The sequence below is a fragment of the Hippocampus bargibanti genome, linkage group LG01 (assembly GCF_051943395.1).
Source record: "Hippocampus bargibanti isolate YZ-2025 linkage group LG01, ASM5194339v1, whole genome shotgun sequence".
Classification (NCBI taxonomy): domain Eukaryota; kingdom Metazoa; phylum Chordata; class Actinopteri; order Syngnathiformes; family Syngnathidae; genus Hippocampus; species Hippocampus bargibanti.
In genome coordinates this window covers 15,152,257-15,174,125 of record NC_142734.1, presented here as the reverse complement: position 1 = coordinate 15,174,125, position 21,869 = coordinate 15,152,257, and the positions used below count along the sequence as shown (strand labels likewise).

General features: G+C 42.8%; 1 protein-coding gene across 1 annotated transcript in view; it reads right to left on the bottom strand.

The window, feature by feature from the left end:
- LOC148903266 (transcription activator GLI2-like) overlaps positions 1-20,559 on the bottom strand; it is a 29,159-nt gene extending 8,600 nt beyond the window's left edge. Inside the window, 5 exon segments of the mRNA XM_088995487.1 lie at positions 456-644; positions 999-1,201; positions 3,468-3,567; positions 16,793-16,902; positions 20,339-20,559. Of these exon segments, the coding sequence (XP_088851613.1) occupies positions 456-644; positions 999-1,201; positions 3,468-3,567; positions 16,793-16,892 (592 nt within the window). The 5' untranslated portion in view covers positions 16,893-16,902; positions 20,339-20,559.
- Positions 20,560-21,869: the final 1,310 nt, after the last annotated feature.

The window sequence follows — 21,869 nt, the reverse complement described above, 5'->3', positions numbered from 1 at the left end:
GACAACGTTATGACAAGATGTCATGGTGAAATGTGCACGTCTGCTGCAGACATTTCATTGAAAAGGACGCTTTGTTCCTCTCCTCTTTTATCTAGAACTGTTTCATACAACAAAGAGGGTGCAGAAAGTGCTTAAGATTGAATGACTGTCCGTGTCTTTGTGTTGTCATATTTTTTTTTGTTCTTTTGACTTCAAGATGGTGCTGTGCGAGTGGCTGCCTTTCCAACAGCTGTTGTATTTTGTTTTTCTAGTTCTTCTCTTCCTTTCCTCTTCCGTCCATAAATTTGCTCCCGTGAAATGTGAATTTCTCCACTGCGAGACTATTAAAGACTAATCCAATCCAATAATAACGACTGATTTTAAAAAATCGATCTTTCAGACTGATAAGCAATCAAATCTTGACTTTTTGGTTTGTGACGACGACGATGATGATGATGACAAAGTTTGTGACTCACCATCAATGGGGCTCATGTAGTCTGAGAGGTGGGTCCCTGCGGCTAACCCTCCCCCCTGCATGAGCAGCTCCCCATAGGAACTGTGGTGGCTCGCCATTAACTGGTAATACTCTCTGGTCAGACTCACCCCAGTGGGAGACGGTGGAGGGATTCCAAAGAGGCCACTGTCTTTGAAATGCTCGTGAGCCACTGAGGAAACAAATTTACGTGCTCCCATGAGTCGGATTTCATCACACAGTCCCTTCCAAAGTGTTGCGAACGCAGCGGTGCCAGTGACGTCCAAGATGATCCTCATACCTCTCAGACAAGCAGCTTCATAGTTGTTTTCGCTCACCTAGCTTGCTTCCGTGTGCTTTGCTTTTACCATCTTTATTTCACTTTGAATATCTCCACCATTAGCCATGACAGAATGCAAAACAAGATTTATGTCCAGTGCTGGTTTCCAATCTTGGTTAGACATGGATGCTGTTTCAGCTCCGGGGCCTTTTTTTACATCCCTAAAACATTCTTGCAGAGTAAAAGTTCAACTTTGGTGAGACTTACAGTGAGTGGGGCTCAGGCCTCTGGCTGCCGAGATCATTGACACAGTTGGGCCGCCGTGAAGCGGGCGCAGGTAATGCTCCATGTGAGGGTTGACGTACACGTGGGGGGAAATGAAGGGGGAGTCGCCGGTCGCCATGGATGCAGGAGAGAGGCGGATCAGGGAGATATCCGATATGACAGAGCTGCATGGCAATCCTACGGGCCTGAGATGGAAACGGGTTTGATCAGCATTATTGGAAGTGAGCGAAGAGTAGACTTCTGAGTGTGGCTTTGCAAAGGTCCGGGGTGGCACCCTCAACTTTACAAGCTGTGCAAGGAATTGCATGAAATGCTCATTTTTGCAGGCCTTTGCCGTATGCAACATCTATCAAAGACGCTTCGTTTGTGACAGCGGTCATGCGCACCAATTTGATGGATTGTGTAATGCATTAAGAACATCTTTTCGCGGCTTTTTACCAGCGCAATGAAAGCATTTATGTCATGTGTGCGACAATGTTTCAACAGTGAGCGCGACAGCACTTCAGTAAAATGCCTTTCGGTCATTTTTCACTGTTTCGGTCATGCACTTGATTGCAGTTAAATCGTTTCTGTCAGGGTGTGACACTGTGTGGGGGCATTTTAACTCATGCACTGCCAGACAATGTGCAAAAATGTTGCCACTCCAGTGCCAGGGTTTTGTCATTTTCACTCAAATTTCGGGACCCGCAGAATATTGACTTTTAGGACTTTTAATTCCCAAGTTATATGGGTCTGGAGTTATCTGAGCTTGAAATGGGGCCGGCTGTACAAAAGGCAAATGCTTCCCCCTCGTGGGAGGGAAACAAACATTGCCAGAGGCCATGGCCAGTGCTCTATTGGAACCCAAACAAGAAAAAACTAAACCGTAACAAATTTGGGAATGCCGCTCTACGTCGTATTTTCAATTCCCGAATAAAATTGTGAATGGCAGCGAATGAGTTAATAATGCGTGTGAAAGCATTTCCGCTGTCTGTAAGAGTGTTTCACTAGTGTGTGCACGAGTGAAACCGCATCTGAGAGCGTTAAATAATGAGTCTGAATGTGTTTCTGTAGTATAAATGTTACAGTCAAGTGTGTTAGTGTTTCGGTATTGTTCATTTCAGCACTGAGGTCTGAGTGTGTACAAATTTTAACAGTGTGTGCTTTTCGAGAGTTTTTCGAGAGTGTTTCAAACATCACTGTGTGAGTTACTCACCTTAAGTGTGAACATTTTTCAGTCGTAAAAGTAAAAGTGTGAGGTAATCATTAGTTATGTTCTTCTATGTGTGTGTGTGTGTGTGTGTGTGTGTGTGTGTGTGTGTGTGTGTTCATGTGTGTGTGTGTGTCCCTCCTGAAAGATGACTGTTATAAAATTACAACCGCCAGCCAAAATGGAGAAAAGATTGTCCAAGTCCGGTTGTAGAGAGTCTCAGGCCTGCATCTTTTACACCAGTTTTTGCCACGGGCCACATTCTAGTTATGTTTCCTCTTGGGGGCCATTATGAATTTGGGGAAGCCATTAGAATGTTTAATCCCCTCCAGATATTACTTATGTAGCACACAACAAATTAATGAATAACTAGTTTTCAAATTTGAAAATTAATGACTGTTATTGTGGTTTACATGGGAAAATTTGAAATGTTGATTCGGACTTTAGCAAGCAAACATTTCACAAGTTTGATTTGCTTTCGTGGGCTGAATAAAAGGATGCATTGGGCCAGATTTGGCCCCTGGGCCTTGACTTTGACATCTGTGTTTTACACGTCTCTCTCCTCCAACACATCTGATTCTAATGAGCCGGATCATTGTCAGGCTTCGACAGAGCTTGCTGATCATTTCAATCAGGTGTGCTTGAGGAAAGAATGGGCTAAAACATGCAGGCGACCGACCCGCCCTCTGTGCATCTCTGAACTCTATCGCACTGTATGACAGCAGTCTGCTTCCAGTGTCTGCGTCGGCTTCCTGTGCTGCGTGTGCTGACACTGAGTTGTCATGTTAAACAATCCAGGAGCAGGAGACCTCTGAAAGTGCCACAGGCACCATAACAGGCCACAAATGACATAATTCATTTACTGCTCAATGTTGCTGTAATTAGGTGAATTTGGCGCTGGCAATGGGAGGGACAGCGAGATCAAGGTCTTGATGAATGAGGGGTCCACTGTCAAGATCAAATCACATTAATCAAGGTGGCAACGTCTGAGGACAGGCGTAAAAACCTCGAAACACAAGCGCCACTCCCAAGCATCTCCCCCACCCCACACATACCAAGACCGCGTGATGAATGGCTCCGCTGTTGCCAGGCGCAAAGTGTGTTCATTTCAATGGAGGTCCACTTCATCCAGCCATTTTCCACACTGCTTATCCTCACTCGGGTCACTCTTACTCCCTTCCAACCCTTCGCAAAGTTCAGACCCCAACATGCCTGCTTCCCGAAAGCAGAACTGCATGTATAGGATGCAAGCATTCACTCACCTGTGCGCGGTGTGGAGAGTGTGCGGATCGTAGTGGTATGAGGGGCAACCTTCATGATGCCGCATGTCCAAGGCGACGGGCTTGTAGAAGACGTGTGGAGCTGCGGAGAAGCAGAGAAGAAATGAAAAAGTTTGCATTATAATTCATAAACGATCAAAGTGAGACCAAAATTGAACAGAATCAGACCTTGTGTTTTGCTTTGCTCTTTACCAAAACATTTCCTATTTTTTGGTGTGTGTGTGTGTGTGTGTGTGTGTGTGTGTGTGTGTGTGTGTGTGTGTGTGTGTGTGTGTGTGTGTGTGTGTGTGTGTGTGTGTGTGTGTGTGTCAGAGATATGATGGACAGAGACTCGGAACCAGAAAGATTGTCCCCACTGCCGGCAGGAAACGCAGTCATCAATGACATACGTCTAAATTCTGCGCCCCTCTGCCAAGCCATTTATTGAGAATACATGCAAATTACAGTGATACATTAGTAAAACATAATTTTCTTGATTATAATGCCACGCCTCTGGGCGTTCTTAGCACCAACAGCTGCAAGCAATAAAACATAGATATTTTAATTGGTGTTCTTTTCCATGTACTGATAAGTTTGTAACCTGGCGCTTGTGCAGGATGTTCAAGCCGTAAATAACTTCGGTGATAAAGGAGTATCCCAAGCCCTAAATTCTGTGCAAGGGCGGATCTCCTAGATGGAGCCGACAGTTCACCTTGCCGTGTCTGTTTCACCCAGATTTACTGTGGCCATCTGCGCTTTGACTGTGGGTCTATTGTTTAGTTGGCCAGCAAAGCACGGCACTTTTAAACATGATAATTTCTTATTCTCCATAAGTGTGTGTATTGTATATTCAATATGCCTTTCTTGATACTTGCACTATGTAGTTTTTTTATGAAACGGATTTGCACGTTTACAGTATACAGTTGACATTTTTATTTTGCTATGCTTAGAATATCTTGTTTTCTATCCTTTCACCCCCCCACCCTATCCCCTTTCAAATTGCTGGTGTGGACTGCAAATTTCCCCATTGTGGGACTAATAAAGGTTTTCTGATTCTACCGATGTACATATCCAAGAGGTCCTTGATGGCACCCGAGTAAGCAGCCGTAGGCAAGTGCTCTCATGAGCCTTGCTTGTTTTGTTGTTTTTTTTTTTGTTTGTTCTTTTTGTATTTTCTTTTGTCACTTTGTGTTGTTGTACATATTATGGAATGGATGCGGATTGTTTTTCAGCATTTTTGGCCACATCATTAATCAAGGAGGACACTGCTAAGCGATTGCGCCTTTTCGGCAGCACAAATATGCTCGCACTGTTTTTGATTAGGAGGAATGTCAGTGCCATTTTACTGTCACCGCTGGACAGCTCTGGGGCCTTTGTGCTTTTTCGCGCCTGTAATGGGCAGCATTTTTACTGCCCTGCTATGTTCCGCTGAAAGAATGGTGCTGCTGGACAGTCTGCGGCTGGATGGATGCATGGCTTGAGGAGCCCGCGATAAGAAGAAAGGAGCGTCAGCACAGAGCGCCAATGCGTATGCGGAACTGTCACGGCTTGGAATTGAAGCGGATTTACGTGGGACAGGAGATATGAGACAATCTCTTTTCGTCAATGGATGCTACAGCTTCGTGTTTGCTTTCAACATTTAGCTTGTAGCAGACGTGCACATTTCACCATAACTCCCCTGATCCACTGGTGAAAAGGGCGCTTTGATCCTCCCCACTTTCATCTAGAACTGCTTCATACGACAAAAAGAGTGCTGAAGATTGAATGACCTTCTCTGTCACATGTTGTCACATTAATTGTTAATTTGTGTTTTTTTTTTGTTCTTTTGACTTCAAGATGGCATCGCGAGAGTGGTTGACTTCACAGTAGCTCCTGTCCAGCTTTTATTCCTTTCCTCTTCTTTTCATCACTTTGCGGCAGTGAAATGTGAATTTCTTAACTGCAAGACTAATAAAGGCGAATCCAATCCACACACAAATGTAAATATAGCAGCATGGAGTTCATGGTCATGGATCATGATCTGCTCTTGAGGGGGTTATGGGCCTCGCAGTGGCCTCAAGTCAGCATTTGTGGTCCATTCCTCTCACTCTACGCCGGTGACAAGCTGGCAGACTGACCGCTCCCCAAGGGGCCACACAAACAGCCTCTTTGCTCCATCCGAACAGGGTAAAACTAGGCATCTGTGGTCACTTTTTGTACGTAGCATGGAACAGCCTGGGAAGTGTTCATGTTAGACTGTCACAAAACTTGAGGTCTTTCCATCTTTTTCCACCCCAATCCGAACACATTGCATTTAAAAATGAAAAAAAAAAGCATCGTCGAGCGAGTCGTTGCAGGGTGTTTGTAAGGATGTAAACACGTGTGACCTAAGCTGAGCTTTCCCGCAGAGGACCACCCATCCGCGCGGCGCCGGTGCAGCCGGCGGAGACTCCTCCTTCCATCACGGAGACATTTCCATTGTTGTCTCACTGCAGGAGGGACACAATGTGAGCCCTCGTGAGAGCTGCACAGCCTGCCTGGCTTACCTGATACACCCCCACTGAAACCCCTCTTGGGTGCCCGCCCTGCTTCGACTCCACCTATTAATCTTCACGCGATCGTGTTTGGTTTTCGCCCCTCATCACTCACACTCCAGCTCCACTTCTCGGTACTTTTGTATCAAAAGTAAAGTACATCCCATCCTGTTCTAAATTCTCACAACAGTCCTGATGGGTCATATAATAAAAAAAAGTCAGTATGAGGTCATTTACCACTTATAACCCCAATGCCACATGGCTGTTGGGCTTTCTCTCCTGGCATGTATGTGTTGTTTGTGTAATTTAGCTCCTTAGAAGAGTGCATATGTTGAAAGAGTGATTGCGGCGTCCCGTAATCACCTCCAGCGTGGCTGATGGATGACCGGCGGGCTTAATAGCGCTGCTTAACACACAGGTTTGTCTAGATTAAGTAATTACCTCATCATCCCATACGCGACGTGATAAAGAGACGCCTATGTGCGGGGGAACGAGAGCGATAATGAAAATAGCATCAATTAAATGGCGCTCGTGGGCCCGTCATTGTTCTCCCCAAGCAACGTCCATATTAGTCCACTGGCACCCTCACCAGGGGGCGCCTGGGATTATAGAAAATGACTCCAATGTGCCATCTTTAAATTAAACAAAGACCCAGTTTTTCTCATGCTAGGGGAAGCGCACAGAGCTAAAAATAAAACCTGAAGGCTGTGAGTGACACATGCAAACACAATGAGACTCTCATCACTGATGATGATGAACATGTTGACAGTTTAAACTTGACCTACAATAATAAATAACCATCTATTACTTTCCTGTAAACAACACGACTCAAGTCTAAAACTCATTTCATCACATTTATGAACTGGAATTGTTTTGTTTTGACATTCTTAGTCTGAGAATCAAACAACAATATGACAGCCAAAATGACTTGCACAGACCTGGTATAAATGTCACGGTTGGCCTTCTGACTGACATGAAAGCATGACTAAAATAATATTTATTTATTTTTTGCTCCATGCTTGCCCTGGTTTGAAGGCTAATTATCTCCAGCCAACACCACCAGCAGCCACAAGACAGAGCAAATCAGTGCAACATTTTGTCTGTTGGTGCCAATGGCTTCCTGTTCAGGTCCAATTACACACACCAATTTTACAATTGATTGCTGTTTGTAAAATTATTAACATCATCATTCCTTTATTATAACGGCCCGGGCTAAGCGGTGGATACCTTAAAGAGTGGGCCAGAGTGTGTGTGTGTGTGTGTGTGTTGCCTCGGAAGAGCAAACCACACTCAGGGAATGTTAGTCAATGCTGCAGCACATGTGCTTGCTTCTGTCAATCAAAATCACTAAAGCATTTTACAACTCAATATATATGCACTAATTTTCATTACTTTTCTGAAATAAAATGTATATTTGTACTGCTAAATGTCACACTTCACTAACAAAGAACATGTTAACTTATTCACTGCCAGACATGCAAAAATGTGTCCACTCTAGTGCCAGGGATTTTGTCATTGTTACTGAATTTCCAGGACCTGTAGAATATTGAGTTTTAGGACTGTATTTGCTCTGTCTTGTGGCTGCTGGTGGTGTTGGCTGGAGATAATTAGCCTTCAAACCAGGGCAATACAACGTAAAAAAAAACTTTGACTCTCTTCTTTAATGCAGCGTAAAAAAACGTAGACTCTTCTTTCATCAGAAAAAAAGAGTTACTGTAATTCCTAAATTATATGGGTCTGGAGTTACATGAGCTTGAAATGAGTGCGGCTGTCCAAAATACAATGAAATATATACATACAGTATTGGTTGATAGAGCGCTTTAACAACAGCTGAAGCTGGAACAAACCACTAACATGGAAACAAAATGAAATGCTGCCCCTTGTGGAAGGGGAAAACATTGCCAGAGGCCTGGCCAGCGCTTTATCTCTCACTATTGACAATTCGATCGTTTCTCCTTCCCATCAGGTCAAACGCCTAGGTGTCATTCTTGATAGCACACTATCCTTCCACTCCCATATAAACTTAACCCGGTCTGCGTACTTCCACCTACGCAATATCAATAGTCTTCGCCCGTCTATCACTCCTCACACCACTGCTATCCTCGTTCATAGTCTTGTCACCTCCCGGATTCTCATCTCATCTCATCTCATTTTCCGTACCGCTTATTCCTCATTAGGGTCGCGGGGGTTGCTGGAGCCTATCTCAGCTGTCTTCGGGCACGAGGCGGGGGACACCCTGAATTGGTTGCCAGCCAATCGCAGGGCACACAAAGACATACAACAGGCACTCTCACACTCACACCTAGGGACAATTTGGAGTGGTCAATCTGCCTGCCATGCATGTTTTTGGAGTGTGGGAGGAAACCGGAGGACCCGGAGAAAACCCACGCGGGTCCGGGGAGAACATGCAAACTCCACAGAGGGAGGTCGGACCGGGATGCGAACCGGCGACCTCTGCACTGTGAAGCCGGTGTGCTAACCACTCGACTACCGGGCCGCCCACCTCCCGGATTAACTATTGCAATTCACTTCTCTTTGGTGTCCCTCAGAAACTTCTCCACAAACTTCAACTCGTCCAGAATTCTTCAGTCCGGATCATCACCAGAACCTCATCCTTTCACCACACCGCCCCTGTCCTCCAAGAGCTCCACTGGCTCCCGGTCAAATATAGAATCAGCTTTAAAATTCTTATTTATACATTTAAAGCTATCCATAACCTTGTACCTCATACCTATCTGACCTTCTTCAAATTTCTATTCCCTCTTGTTCCCTCAGATCCTCTTTCTCCCTCCACCTCTGTGTGCCCCCTGACCGTCTCAGCACGATGGGGGACAGAGCCTTCAGCTGCTCTGCCCCCAAACTCTGGAACTCACTTCCTCCCAACGTTTGTTACATCGATTCTCTTCCCACCTTCAAATTCCATCTCAATACCCACCCTGTGTAGCTCTTTCTCTTGTTTCTATATATACAGTAAAGCAGGGGTCGGGAACCTATGGCTCGCGAGCCATATATGGCTCTTTTGATGATTGCATATGGCTCGCCGATAAAACTAAATACATATTGTCATTTTTTTCGCCGTTCATTTCCCGTTGGGGCTGCAGTTGGCGGAAAGCGCAATTTTGATTGGATGACACTGACCTAGAATGTCCGAAAGCGCCATTTTGATTGGATGATAGTGGCCGTCATGTTGAAACAAGTAAACGCCCCTTTAAATGAGCCCAACTAGTGCACTTCAGCGTGAATGCACCGGAGCATTAGAGGAGAAAAAATGTTCTGATTCTAATTTGCAATGAAACAATACCATCGATGAAACAGTCGAATGTCAGTAACATTTTAACAAGCCCAATGTTAACGTTAGCATCAACATACTTCTGCGAGAAGTAGATTGCAGATAGCAAGTGTGGAAGCTTATGAGCCGTGTGTGCAGGCTAGCTAGCAGTAACTTCGCCTCTGGATCGGCAAATTGAATTTCATTCTGATCGTTTGCCTGGATTTTTACCAATCGGAACGGAAAACCATTCATGTTAACGGTGAGTACTATCACAAAGTTATTTTAAATAATATATTCTGATATTTTGTTGAAAAGTGGTCGCGCGTGCGCGCGTGTGTGTGTGCGCGTGCGCGCGTGTGTGTGTCCGCGCGCGCACGCGAGCGTTTGTATGTGCGCGCGTGCGTGTGGCTCTCACTGAAAAACATTTCTAAATATTTTACTTTTATGGCTCTCTTAGTCAAAAAGGTTCCTGACCCCTGCAGTAAAGTATCGTTATATCGATAGTCGGAAAAAATATCGCTATAACCGGACTATCGATATATCCGATCCTGCGGCATGTAAATGTTCTCCTTGCGTTCATAGAAATAGTATCGTAATAAGCAGTACTATTGATATAACGAGACTTTACTGTCATTGTATTTTATTTATTGTATTCTATTTGTTATTGTATTTTATTTATTATAGTACCTATGCTTGTCTGTGACTGTAAAGTGTCCTTGAGAGCTTTGAAAGGCGCTTAAAATAAAATTTATTATTATTATTATTATTATTATTATTATTATTATTATTATTATTATTATTATTATTATTATTTATCGGCACCCCAGCAAGAAAAACCAAAACCCGAACAAATTCGGGAATGGCGCTCCACGTCATATTTTCAATTCTCGAATAAATTCGGGGATGGCAGGGAATGAGTTAAGGAATAATTTGTTGACGTAAGGCCTGATTTGTGATGCACAAAGCGGAAAAATCTTCCCAGGAATATCTGTGCTACAATGTGGGAATACTGTACATTGTGTGTATTGTGTTTAGGATGTAACTGCTGCAGTTGCTCATTAATATTTGCTGCATTTTGAGTCTGCGTTTCAGAATGAGCTTGAGAGATACATCCGGGTGACCCCTGCATAGGTGGCTATTATTCTCCGTCTTACATCGCCCCCAACGGAAGATAAGAGGTCCTCTTTTTTGACCATGCACATTTTTCTATGCCAGAGGCCCAATCACCTCTTCCTCACCTCGACTGCTTCCGGTAGCATCAGCCTCCAGTTGCTGCTCGCGATCATCAATAACTCACCAAATCTTATCGTTCTTATCGCCAACACGGCTCTCTTAAAGCAGCCCCCCACCCTACTTACTTTCTACATGCAAGCTGATGCGAGACAGCTACAAATCAATTCCCAAAAAAATCTAAGCGTAAACGACTTAAATCTCAATTTTAAACCTAACTTCAAGTCATGAATAAATCAACTTGCCAGCTGAGAAACAACTCGATAATGTTGTGTCTAAACGAGATCCAGAAAAGATGGTCTTCATTTTTTATAGATTGGATTATTACAAAATGGAAGAAATTATGAACAGTTCACGAATAAGAAAAAAATGATAATCAAAAACATACAAGAAATGCAGTAAATTACATTTGCTTAATCAGATTTCCATTGAGGATTTGAATGTGGGGGCGGCGCGGTCGTTGAGTGGTTACAGTGCCGGCTTCACAGTGCAGAGGTCGCCGGTTCGCTTCCAGCTCCGGTCTCCCTGTGTGAAGTTGTTCTCCCCGGTCCTGCGTGGGTTTTTTCCGGTTTCTCCGGTTTCCTCCCATATTCCAAAAACATGCACGGCAGGCAGAATTAACACTCCAAATTGTCCCAAGGTGTGAGTGTGAGAGTGACTGTTGTATGTCTTTATGTGCCCTGCGATTGGCTGGCACCTAATACAGGGTGTCCCCGACCTTGTGCCCGAAGACAGCTGGGAAAGGCTCCACCAACCCCCGCGACCCTAATAAGGAATTGGACGGAAAATGGATGGATGGATTTGAATGTGATTTGTAACTGACAACAACCATATTTATATACAGTTCTAACAGGGTGTGCACACTTGTGCAACAACTTTATCACAGACATTTTTATCCGTATGTGATCTGGATGGTTTTATCCTCACGAGGGTGATGGAGCCAATTCCAGCTATGTGTGGGCAGTAGTTTTTCCACTATCTGAACCAAACAAAATGAAGCAACATTGCGTTTGCATGCTCTTCATTGGATTGGATTGGATTGGATTGGATTGGATTATTGGATTGGATTACCCTGTATTAGTCTCGCAGTGGAGAAATTTACATTTCACAGCAGCAAAGTTATGAAAGGAAGAGGAAAAAGGAATGTAAGAAGTAGAAAGACAAAATACAGGAGCTGCTGTCATGGCAGCCATTCTTGCGGCACCATCTTAAAGTAACAAAAAAAACAAAAACAAAAACAACAAAATAACAAATAATGTGACACAACACAAAAGACAGTCATTTAATCTTAAACACTTTCTGCACCCTCTTTGTTGGATGAAGCAGTTCTAGATGAAAGAGGAGAGGATCAAAGCGTCCTTTCCACCAGTGGATCAGGGGCGTCATGGTAAAATGTGCATGTGTGCTACAAGCGAAATGTTGAAAGCAAACACGACGCTGAAGCATCCCCCGCCGAAAATAAATTGTCAGATATCCTGTCTCACGTAAATCCGCTTCAATTCCAAACCGCGACAGTTCCACATAAGCATTGCCGTTCTGTCCTGTTTGAGCAGCTCAGGTCTGCTCAAACTGTCACAGAATTTCAATTTGCTCATCATGTTAGCTGTGAACTCTTCACAGTTCAGGGCCACTCTAATATATACAATCTTAAAATAAAGATGTATTTTACTGTATTGACGGGGAGGCAGAAAAAACAGCGAGTGAATTGTGGTCCTCCCAGATACTGTTTTTAATTGCGGGCAGCCAAGACACACATGCTAATGCTCGTTGGGTGTGAATCCCAATTTTTCCCTATTTTTTCTATGTTAAAAAAACAGCCTTTTTTATGTACATATATATGTAAAATCAGTTCATGTGCATTTCAAAATGTTCAGATTTTTCTTAGCGATCCATTCCACTCTCTATCTATTGTAGAGGTCCATTCCTCTTTCTATTTACTGTTTTCACTGAAGCGAGCTGGGCTGGTCCAAACGCTGTGGGTAAACAACAGTGAACCAGGGTCACTGAGCCACTTTTATTTCCTGTCACTTTAGCTTTCCAGCATGGTGAAAATCCAATTGAATTAGGAGGGTCGCCATACGCAGCCCGTGTAGAGGAAGCAGAAAGGAGCAACCCGGCTCCGTTCTAATTGACTCCGAGCGCCGCATCTCCACGTTTTTTTAAACAAAGTTACTCTCGCTTGAGCTTCATTACATGCACCCCATTTCCATAGGCCTATGGGACCGAGACCTGGGCCGCTCCCGTGGAATAAATGAGCGCTCCATGATAAATGGTTCTATTAGCAATCCAGATTGTTAAACTGTGATATAACAGATCGGAGCGGCGAGTGGGGGTCCATTCATTTTCCTCCCCTCCGCATACGTTTCCATGTGTAAATAACGTATTAAAACTGGGCATTAGCCACGTTATGTGATAGAGGGGAAATTGTTCCAAATAAATAACCCAGCCCGCGAATATAAAACAACCGACGCGCAGGCTTCGAGGTGGCCAAGACTGAGGTAGCATCCCTCCTCCATAAAATCAGCTGCCGTATATTAGTTTGAGCCTCAAGGACCTCGCCCTGTCTGTCTGCATGTTCACTTATCGGGCGCCGCCTGGCGAGGCCAACAATAATACAGAGAAATTCCCCAAGTAATAACTCTGTCAGCAGCTATCTCAATGGCTGAATGGCTGTGTTGTGATGTTGTTCACTTCAAATTAAAGCACAATAGTGGGGAAGTTCAGCATGGGACTTATATTCTGAAGCACATATTGTCTGTCTCAAGCTGCGTTCGGCGAGGTATTTCATTGCCAAAAGTCAGACACGGCGCTCGACAGAAAAAAATTGTGTTCTCACAGTGGCAGTGTTGATGTGTGACGTTTTGATTGATTATTTGAAAGTCATTTTGGGCTGACTTTGAGGCAAAGCCATTGGCTTATTTGCTTGCACTGGATACCCAACCCTGGCAAAGAGACATTTTGGAGGACCTCTGCTATTTAAGGAGGCGCCAGGCTGCACTCATTTAGGATGATGTCATATGAAACTCTATGAAGACAGAAACTTTGATTGCAAGCGACAGCTCATTCATCTGCCAAAAACATTGCAAAAGAGAGATTTAATCTCTCTGTTCAAACTTAAATATTGAGTCAGGATAAACTTCAAATTGTTTTGGAAAGGAGATGGCTATTATTTAGTAGAAATGTTAGCTCAATACTGTATACAAATGAAAAAGGGGGCGTTTGAAAGTATCCACATTTCATTTCATTCAGTTAATTTCCGGAATGTTCATTCATTCATATGCCCACTAAAAGTATAAATTATGTTTAAAAAAAAACAAAAAACAACTAAGTAGTCTACGGAAAATGCCGATGCATAATACTGGAAGATTTGCCATCATCATCATGCAATTAGATTAGATTAGCCTTTATTAGTCTCGCAGTGGAGAAATGTACATTTCAGAGCAGCGAAGTGATGTTAGTAAGAGGAAAGGAAAGAAAGAAGTAGAAAAACAAATACACGAGCTGCTGTAAAGGCAGCCACTCTCATAGCGCCATCTTAAAGTCAAAACAACAAAAACCTAAATATCAAATAATGTGACAACACAAAAGACATAGAGAGTCATTCCATCTTAAACCCTTTCTGCACCCTCTTTGTTGTATGAAGCAGTTCTAGATGAAAGAGGAGAGGATCAAAGCATCATTTTGACCAGTGGATTAGGGACATCATGGTGAAACGTGCGCATCTGCTTCAAGATAAATGTTGAAAGCAAACATGAAGCTGTAGCTGTCACGGTTTGCAAGGTGGTGATGGTTGTGGATCCCAAAAAAGCAGGCAGGAGGGAGCAGCAGGGTGTATTTGACACACCGTATTAAAATAAAGTCAGCAGGACCAAAATCTCAGACATCAAAGTCATCTGAACAGAAAAGTACAAAGTATCAAAGAAAACTGTCCTTTTAACTACCACTGATTGAAACGACCAACACCTGTGCAGCTGCGGGTGGGGCCAAAAGCGCTACCCGTTGGTTGCCAACCAAAACGTGACAGGAGCATCCATTGACGAAAAGAGATGGTCTCACATCTCCTGTTTATGTGGCATGAATTCACTTCAATTCCAAGCGACACATACGATACTGAGTAAATATCTGGCCAGTAATGTCAATATCAATACCGCTTGCGGTACTTTTTAAGAATTATGATCAAATGAATTTTCATGACCAAAATGTGTTTTTGTGCCTTTTCTTTCCTTGATACATTTTCACATATGCTATTGTGTAAATATAACAAGAATACAGAATCCCTCTCAAAGAAAACACTCAAGTGTATTTATGTTTCATAAAATCTGAGCGGCCGGTGTGGCATTAGTACACGAGTTAAAATTTTACTCCATGTCGTTCATAACACATTTTCATCGGGTATTGCATCAAGGTCAAAGCATCATTTATCCTTTTGGAGTTGGCTCAAGTAACACACGGTTAGGTTTGAAGAGCACTAAATATTGCTTTCCCTGGTATTAGTTGCCAGAATTTAGTCTGCGCGGGCAGGCAGAAAGGCCTCTCGCATGCAACTCTTCAACATTTCAATCAAGTTTTTTTGCTGTTTTGATGTATTATTTACAGAAAGGGTGTCAAACTCATTTTTTGCCGCGGGCCACATAGTTTCAGTTTCCCATTCGGGGCCGTTATGAATTTGAGGAAACCATTCAAATGTTTCATCTCCTCCACATATTACACACAGAACGCACAACAAATAAACTCATTCACTGCCATTAACAAATTTATTCGGCAATTGAGTATATGAAGTAGAGCGCCATTCCCAGATTTGGTCGGGTTTTGGTTTTTCTTGCTGGGGTGCCGATTAATCGCTGGCCAGACCTCTACCAATGGTTTTCCTTTCCACAAGGGGGTAGCATTTCCCTTTTTCCATGTTAGCGCTTTGTTCCAGCTTCCGCTGTTGTTAAAGCTCTATATAAACCAATATGTATCTATTGCATTGTATTTTGGACTGCCGCCCTCATTTCAAGCTCATATAACTCCAGATTCATATCCTTTAGGAATTAACTATTTTTTCTGATGAAAGAAGAGAGTCTAAGGTTTCTTACGCTGCGTTGACTGTTTATGTCGTCCTAAAACTCAATATTCAGTGGGTCCTGCAATTTGACAAAAATGACAAAAACCCTGGCACTGGAGTGGGCACATTTTTGCACCTCGTCTGGCAATGAATGGGTTAATGAATAATTTGTTTTCAAATCTATCGTCAACAATAATGACTGTTATTATGGTTAACACGGGACAAGTTGGAATTTTAGTTCGGATTTAAGCAAGCATCGTGCAATTGTATAAGTTTGATTTGCTTTTGTGGCCAAATGTCGGGCCAGATTTGGCGAGCTTGCTCTCGCAATGTTGTTGTCAATATCAATATTTGGATTGATCTGACCACTACCATTGAGAACGTGTCGTCCCAAGCTCCAAGAGATTTGCGATCCTTTGCCGGAAAACACATGAAAACGCAAAAAGACCTGGCTCTCCAACTGGTCATCGTTCCAGGAAGCCCATGGTCTATGCGTGGGTGTCACATGACCTTCAGAGTACCACCAGCAACATGGCTGCCCCCAGCGTTGGCCTCATTGAAATATTTAACATGGTCGTGTCTTGTAAAAGCTACACTTTATTCAGCCTTGCAGAACTGCGCATTTTCACTTCAAAAGTGATGCAACGCTACACGTCGAACATCGTGGGGTTATTAATGTTGTGGCGTTGTCATTTTTTTGCCTCATCTCACGTGCACTTATGCTTGACACAAGCCAGCACACATTTCACTTAGTCAAAGTCACAAAAGAAACCCCACCCCACCATCACCACCACCAACCCCGTCAATCAAGTTCAATCATTGTGAATGAAGCGCTTGTCACGCCTCCTCAAAAGACCCCTGATGCAACGCAGGGGTTCCAAGTCTACTATTTGGCTGCAGCTGCACCTTCTTTCTGGACTTTTATCGTCACACGGACACCATCTACTTGAGGGTATGCGGTGGTCTTGCGCTTGATTTTGCTTGGCTTTCATCCCACACGTATGTGAATGTTTAAATCATGACTGCGGCGCTCATCAGTCCTTGACTTGTCCAACCCAAACACTCACCTGTCTTCTCTCGCCACGTCGCTTATTGATCAGCGCTTACACGCTTTTAAGCCAGAGTCATTAGGCTTGCACTTTCACGCCGCGCCTTCCTTTACAACTCCTGACAGCGAGGCTACAAGTGCTTGGTCTTTGATATGCATATTTGATTATTTCATCAGCCAGCCCACCGAAGCCGCTCAAAGGCAACTCCATGGCCTAACCTTGAACGGTACCTCTGGTTTCCAGTGGCTTCTTGAGGGGGTCTCCAAAACCACTGCCGTCCATTTTGTCATTCTTCACGTCAGTTCCGGTTGCATCCATGGTTGGGCATCTGAAAGACCCAAACGCAAGAGGGCAGTTGAGCGGTCATTGTTTCGTTGTCTTCTCATCTTTTCTCCTATCTTCTTTATAATAATAACCATAATAATAATAAATTTCATTTCTAAGCGCCTTTCAAAACTCTCAAGGTCACTTCACAGTCACAGGACCATTTTTTTGTGGGTGAGCAGCGTCAGCCACACGCACCAACGTACACTCAACCCGGAAGTAACTCAAATATATATCTCCATCCCAGAGTTTGGGGGTTTGATTCCCAACCATTGCAACCTTGTTGAAGTGTCCTTGAGCAAGCTGCAGTGCTCCTTATGCTGCATCATCAGTAGGTCAATGAGGTCATGGGTTAAAGCACTTTAAGGATCAAAGCTTGAAAAGTGCTATCTTAGTGACAACCCATTTACCATTTAGCTTGAACTTAACCACTTTGTGTACCGCGGAGGCCGGAAAAGCAACCAGGCTGTGAGTGGCAGACACAAACACACACACACACACACACACACACACACACACACACACACACACACACACACACACACACACACACACACACACACACACTGATACACAAATATGCAACTGTAACCGAGCCCACATGAACAACGATCCCGCCAGGGCACAATTGCAGATCCAGATTACAAATCAAATGAGATCAGGCTGTAGAAATAATAATGAATTTCAATGTTGAATTATGAACAGTGCTCTTGTCACCCTAACAAACGACCGCGCGTCTCAGCCTAAAAGGTCACAGCGCAGTAGAATACAATCTCTGTCAATTCCGTGCCAACGCACCCCTTCACAAGGACCACTTGCCGGAATTTATGGTCGGGCCTGCCACCTATTCTCCTTTGAATAATAGTGGTCCCGTAAAAGAAGCCTGAGTCTAAAATAAACTGCGGCTTCCAAGGAAGCGAGTTGTTTATTGTGTGTGTGTGGCCGGTGTGCAAATAAAGGCAAGCAGATGACGTTGAGATTTATAGGACCAATCAAACACGATCTGACATCCACTTCGGACCTGCTTTTGCTCGGTCCTTTTCAATTGAGCAATTTTCAAATTGAATACATGTTTAGATAAATAACGACCATATTTTGATTCACTCATTTCTGCTCTATCTTTCTTTCATAATCCCAAAATTTAAGGAATACAATTAAAACACGAAGATTAGAGAGACAGATGTATGCTGAACAAAATAACAGCAGACCAGCCTGCAAGAGGTTGCATTGATTTTCCTAACTCGCCACATTATTTGGTCATGGTAAATAAAGTTTTTATTCAACGTTGAAGTGCAATATTGTTGAATGAATAAGATTGAATTTGTGTTAAGTGTTAATATTCAAACAGTGAATAACATGATAGTGGTGTGTGTGTGTGTGTGTGTGTGTGTGTGTGTGTGTGTGTGTGTGTGTGTGTGTGTGTGTGTGTGTGTGTGTGTGTGTGTGTGTGTGTGTGTGTGTGTGTGTGTGTGTGCGTGTGCGCGTGTGTGCGTGTGCATAAAAGAATTTAGAAAAAAGGAAACTTCTGTACAAAGAGAATAATTTGGCCAAATTATCAAATCAGGTATTAAATATAAGATGGTAAAAATTCAATTTTATTTTAGAGTAGTTTAGGTACATTTCAGTCTGTAATTTTTTTCTTTTTTCTTTAGGTTCATGAACCCTGAAAAATCGTTGATGCCATTTCCGCTGTATTTATCAGTAAGATTATTTTTATAAGCATAAGTCGGAGTTCCAGTTAGTTTTCAACTTTGTAGAAAAAAAATCATTTATATTTTATTTTGTTAAAATGTTTTTTTGAATTCTAACTTAGCTTATTGTGTTAGGTCTGTATAAGCTCTCAGTCGTACAGGAGTGGTCCATCGATGAAAAGGTTTCTTCAGCCGTCATCTGTACGTCCGACGCCTTCCAAAATGGAACTGTATAGTGCCACTTAGCAGTTTTTTTGACAACGATACTAGTGCAGCGTGTTCTACCGGAAACAAATTCCTTGTGTGTTCTACATACTTGGCAATAAAGATGATTCTGATTCTGATTCTGATTCAAAGAAGTACAGATGACAGCTGAAGAAACCTTATTGTGTTAGTTTTTGTGATTTATAACATCATTGCTGGTCAACGGGAATTAGATAAGTTGACTTCAGGCAAAACAAAGACAGTTGACCACATGGAGAAAACGGGCATTCCTCTGACTGTTCCCTAGATAGCTTTTTTAACCCCATTCCCATACCCCTGACCCCCCCCCCCCCCCCACACACACACACACACACACAGACAGACAGACACATGTGGCATGCTTTGTCTTATTTTAGCGAATGTAGCAAAGATCCGCTCCAAGGGAAACTGTAGCAAAAAGGGTGAAATGCTCCCCATAAATCTTCAAAAGTCCTGTCAAATCTTTTTTTGTTGACACCCAGTGCATGTGAAGGTTTCAAGTACGTGTTTGGATCTTATGAGACTGTATCCTATCGGTGGAGATTTACTGAAAGGCCAACTGCTCAAGCAGCTCAAAGCACTCAGTTATCATCTTATTGCATGGGTGTTGGGGCCTGAAGATAGCTGATTGTTATGTTTGGATGAGAGACATAGCTGGAGTTTTTATTCTTTGCCTCTGTCTGTACTGTGACGTGCCGGTGGCTCATGACATCTACTGGAAGTGTGTGAAAAGCAAGTGAAAGCACTCGGAGTGATCTTTTAGAAAAGTGACAAACAACACATCCCGCACAGTCCGACCCATGTGAAGGGCCTCCTTCATTTGTTCACATCATTTGACCTCCAAGGTGGAAGGTCAAAGAATCTCATAGATGTTTGCATTCCACACCCTTTCCAAACCAGCCTTCAGGCTCGCAATGTGTGGCCTTTGTCAATCCAGGCCAAAAATCAAATGAAACAACTTTTAGTTAGAACCATCCAAACACTATCCGCACTTATCCGCATTACGCATTAAGAAAGTGGAAGACCCCACACATGCAGGTAGGCCAGTGTCTAGAATTGAACCTCCAACCCAAGTACTGTCAAGTTGCTAACAATGAGCTCACTATTGCACCTATTCAGAATTATACAGCATTTATTTAAACGTCCTTACATATCGTCACTTTCATGGTTTCAACAATTAAACGCCCAATTTGCCATCAAACCACTAACTGTGTTTCAACTTGTGTGTTGATTGAAATGTATTTGCATGCAAATATTTTTTGCTAACAAAATGACTATAGCAGAAAACACATATGTGCAGTACAATATTATAGCAAGTACTGATAGTCCTATAGCAAGTGCAATTATTATTATTTTTTTACCATTATCATTATTAGTGGTATTATTATTAGCGTTATTAGAATTAATATCATCATCAACTCAAAAATAATAAAGCATAACAAAACTGTTGCAAATTGCATTTCAAATGAATTCGCCCGAAAAGTTTCATGCGCGCACGCGACTCACCCACTTTTCTTGATCCGGCGACCAAAGCTCCGGTTCCAAGACGATTTCAAATAATTCTTTGCTTCTCGTCGTCAAGCGAAAGCTCAAGACAAGCTGAAGGGGTCTTCCGACTGAATCCAGAAGTTCATTGCAATCAGAATTTTACTTTGCAGGTTCAGCGCACGCAACTTCTCCGAGTGGATCGGCGAAACTTTTTAGGTGATGATGCCGAGTGCTGGAGATTCGCCGCGCGCTGCAACCAAACGACCTCCCACCCCACCTGCGCCCCTCGCCCCAAAAGCTCCAAGCCCCCCGAATGCCCCCCTGTTTGGATATTATCAATAACCAATCACCGTGCAGATATCATGAAAATGAGATGTTGCTGGAAAATCGTGCGCCTCTTTCGATTCAGTTATTCATTTTTTTTAATTCACGTTTACAATTTGTGCGTCCTTTAAAAACGTCAATCAAACGGCCTTTTAACCTGAGGATTTTCGAAATTAGTTTAGATTGATTCATAAATCAGAAGTTCGATTCATTTCATAATGTTAGTTACTCTGATTATAACAGTATTGCGTGAATAAAATTAATTTTTGAATGTTTTCGAGATTGCAACTGCAGGAACTCCGTAGATTCATGAAATGTAAATTCATTAATGGTGGTTTAGAATGTGATCGCTTGTGAAATGATAACATACAGTCAATGAGAGATGGCATTCGAAGAAGAAATAATACAATCGTGTTTCGACATTTTGTTGATAGACGTGTGAGTTCAAATAAGAATTGACTTCAAGTGGCTGGCCATCTTCTTAATTAATGAAACACTGACCCCGAGTGGCTGGGAGCGTGTACTGCAACCAAAGTCACGAGCTATTTGTTCACCAGAAGGCAGCCCTCTAGTGGAACGAAAGAGTAGCACAAACAAGCGACTTTTTTCATGCAGCAATAATAATAATAATAATAATAATAATAATAATAATAATGATGATAATACATTTCATTTCTAAGCGGCTTTCAAAACTCTCAAGTTCACTTTACAGTCACAGGATAAGTTTTTCTGTGGGTGAGCAGCAGCAGCCACACGCACCAGCGCCCACTCAACCCGGAATAACTCAAACAGATAGAAAGCAATGTATTTGTTCTACTCGTGTGCAATTAATTATTTTCTTATTTGGTCGAGATTTTTTGTAATATAGACAGGCCATACGTATAAATGCTTAGTGTATATTCTTTCTCTCTTTTAGACTCAGAAATAAATATACAGCAGTGTGCGAATCAAATTTGCGGTTGATAAATCCTATTCTAACTTTATTTCATTTTATTCAAAATAAATGTCATGTTGCCAAGGTGCTCATCAAAGACACCAGCTGCAGTAAATCAAAGTCCATGATGAAAAAACCTGCAGTCGATTGAAATGAAAAAAAAAAAGGACAAAACCGGAACTGTTACTAAAAAGGCCATGTGGAAATAATCCGTCTTTCAAGCAGTATTACACAGATATGTCTTTTTCCCCCCACAATTCCACGAACACCATGTGAGACTGATGACTTCTC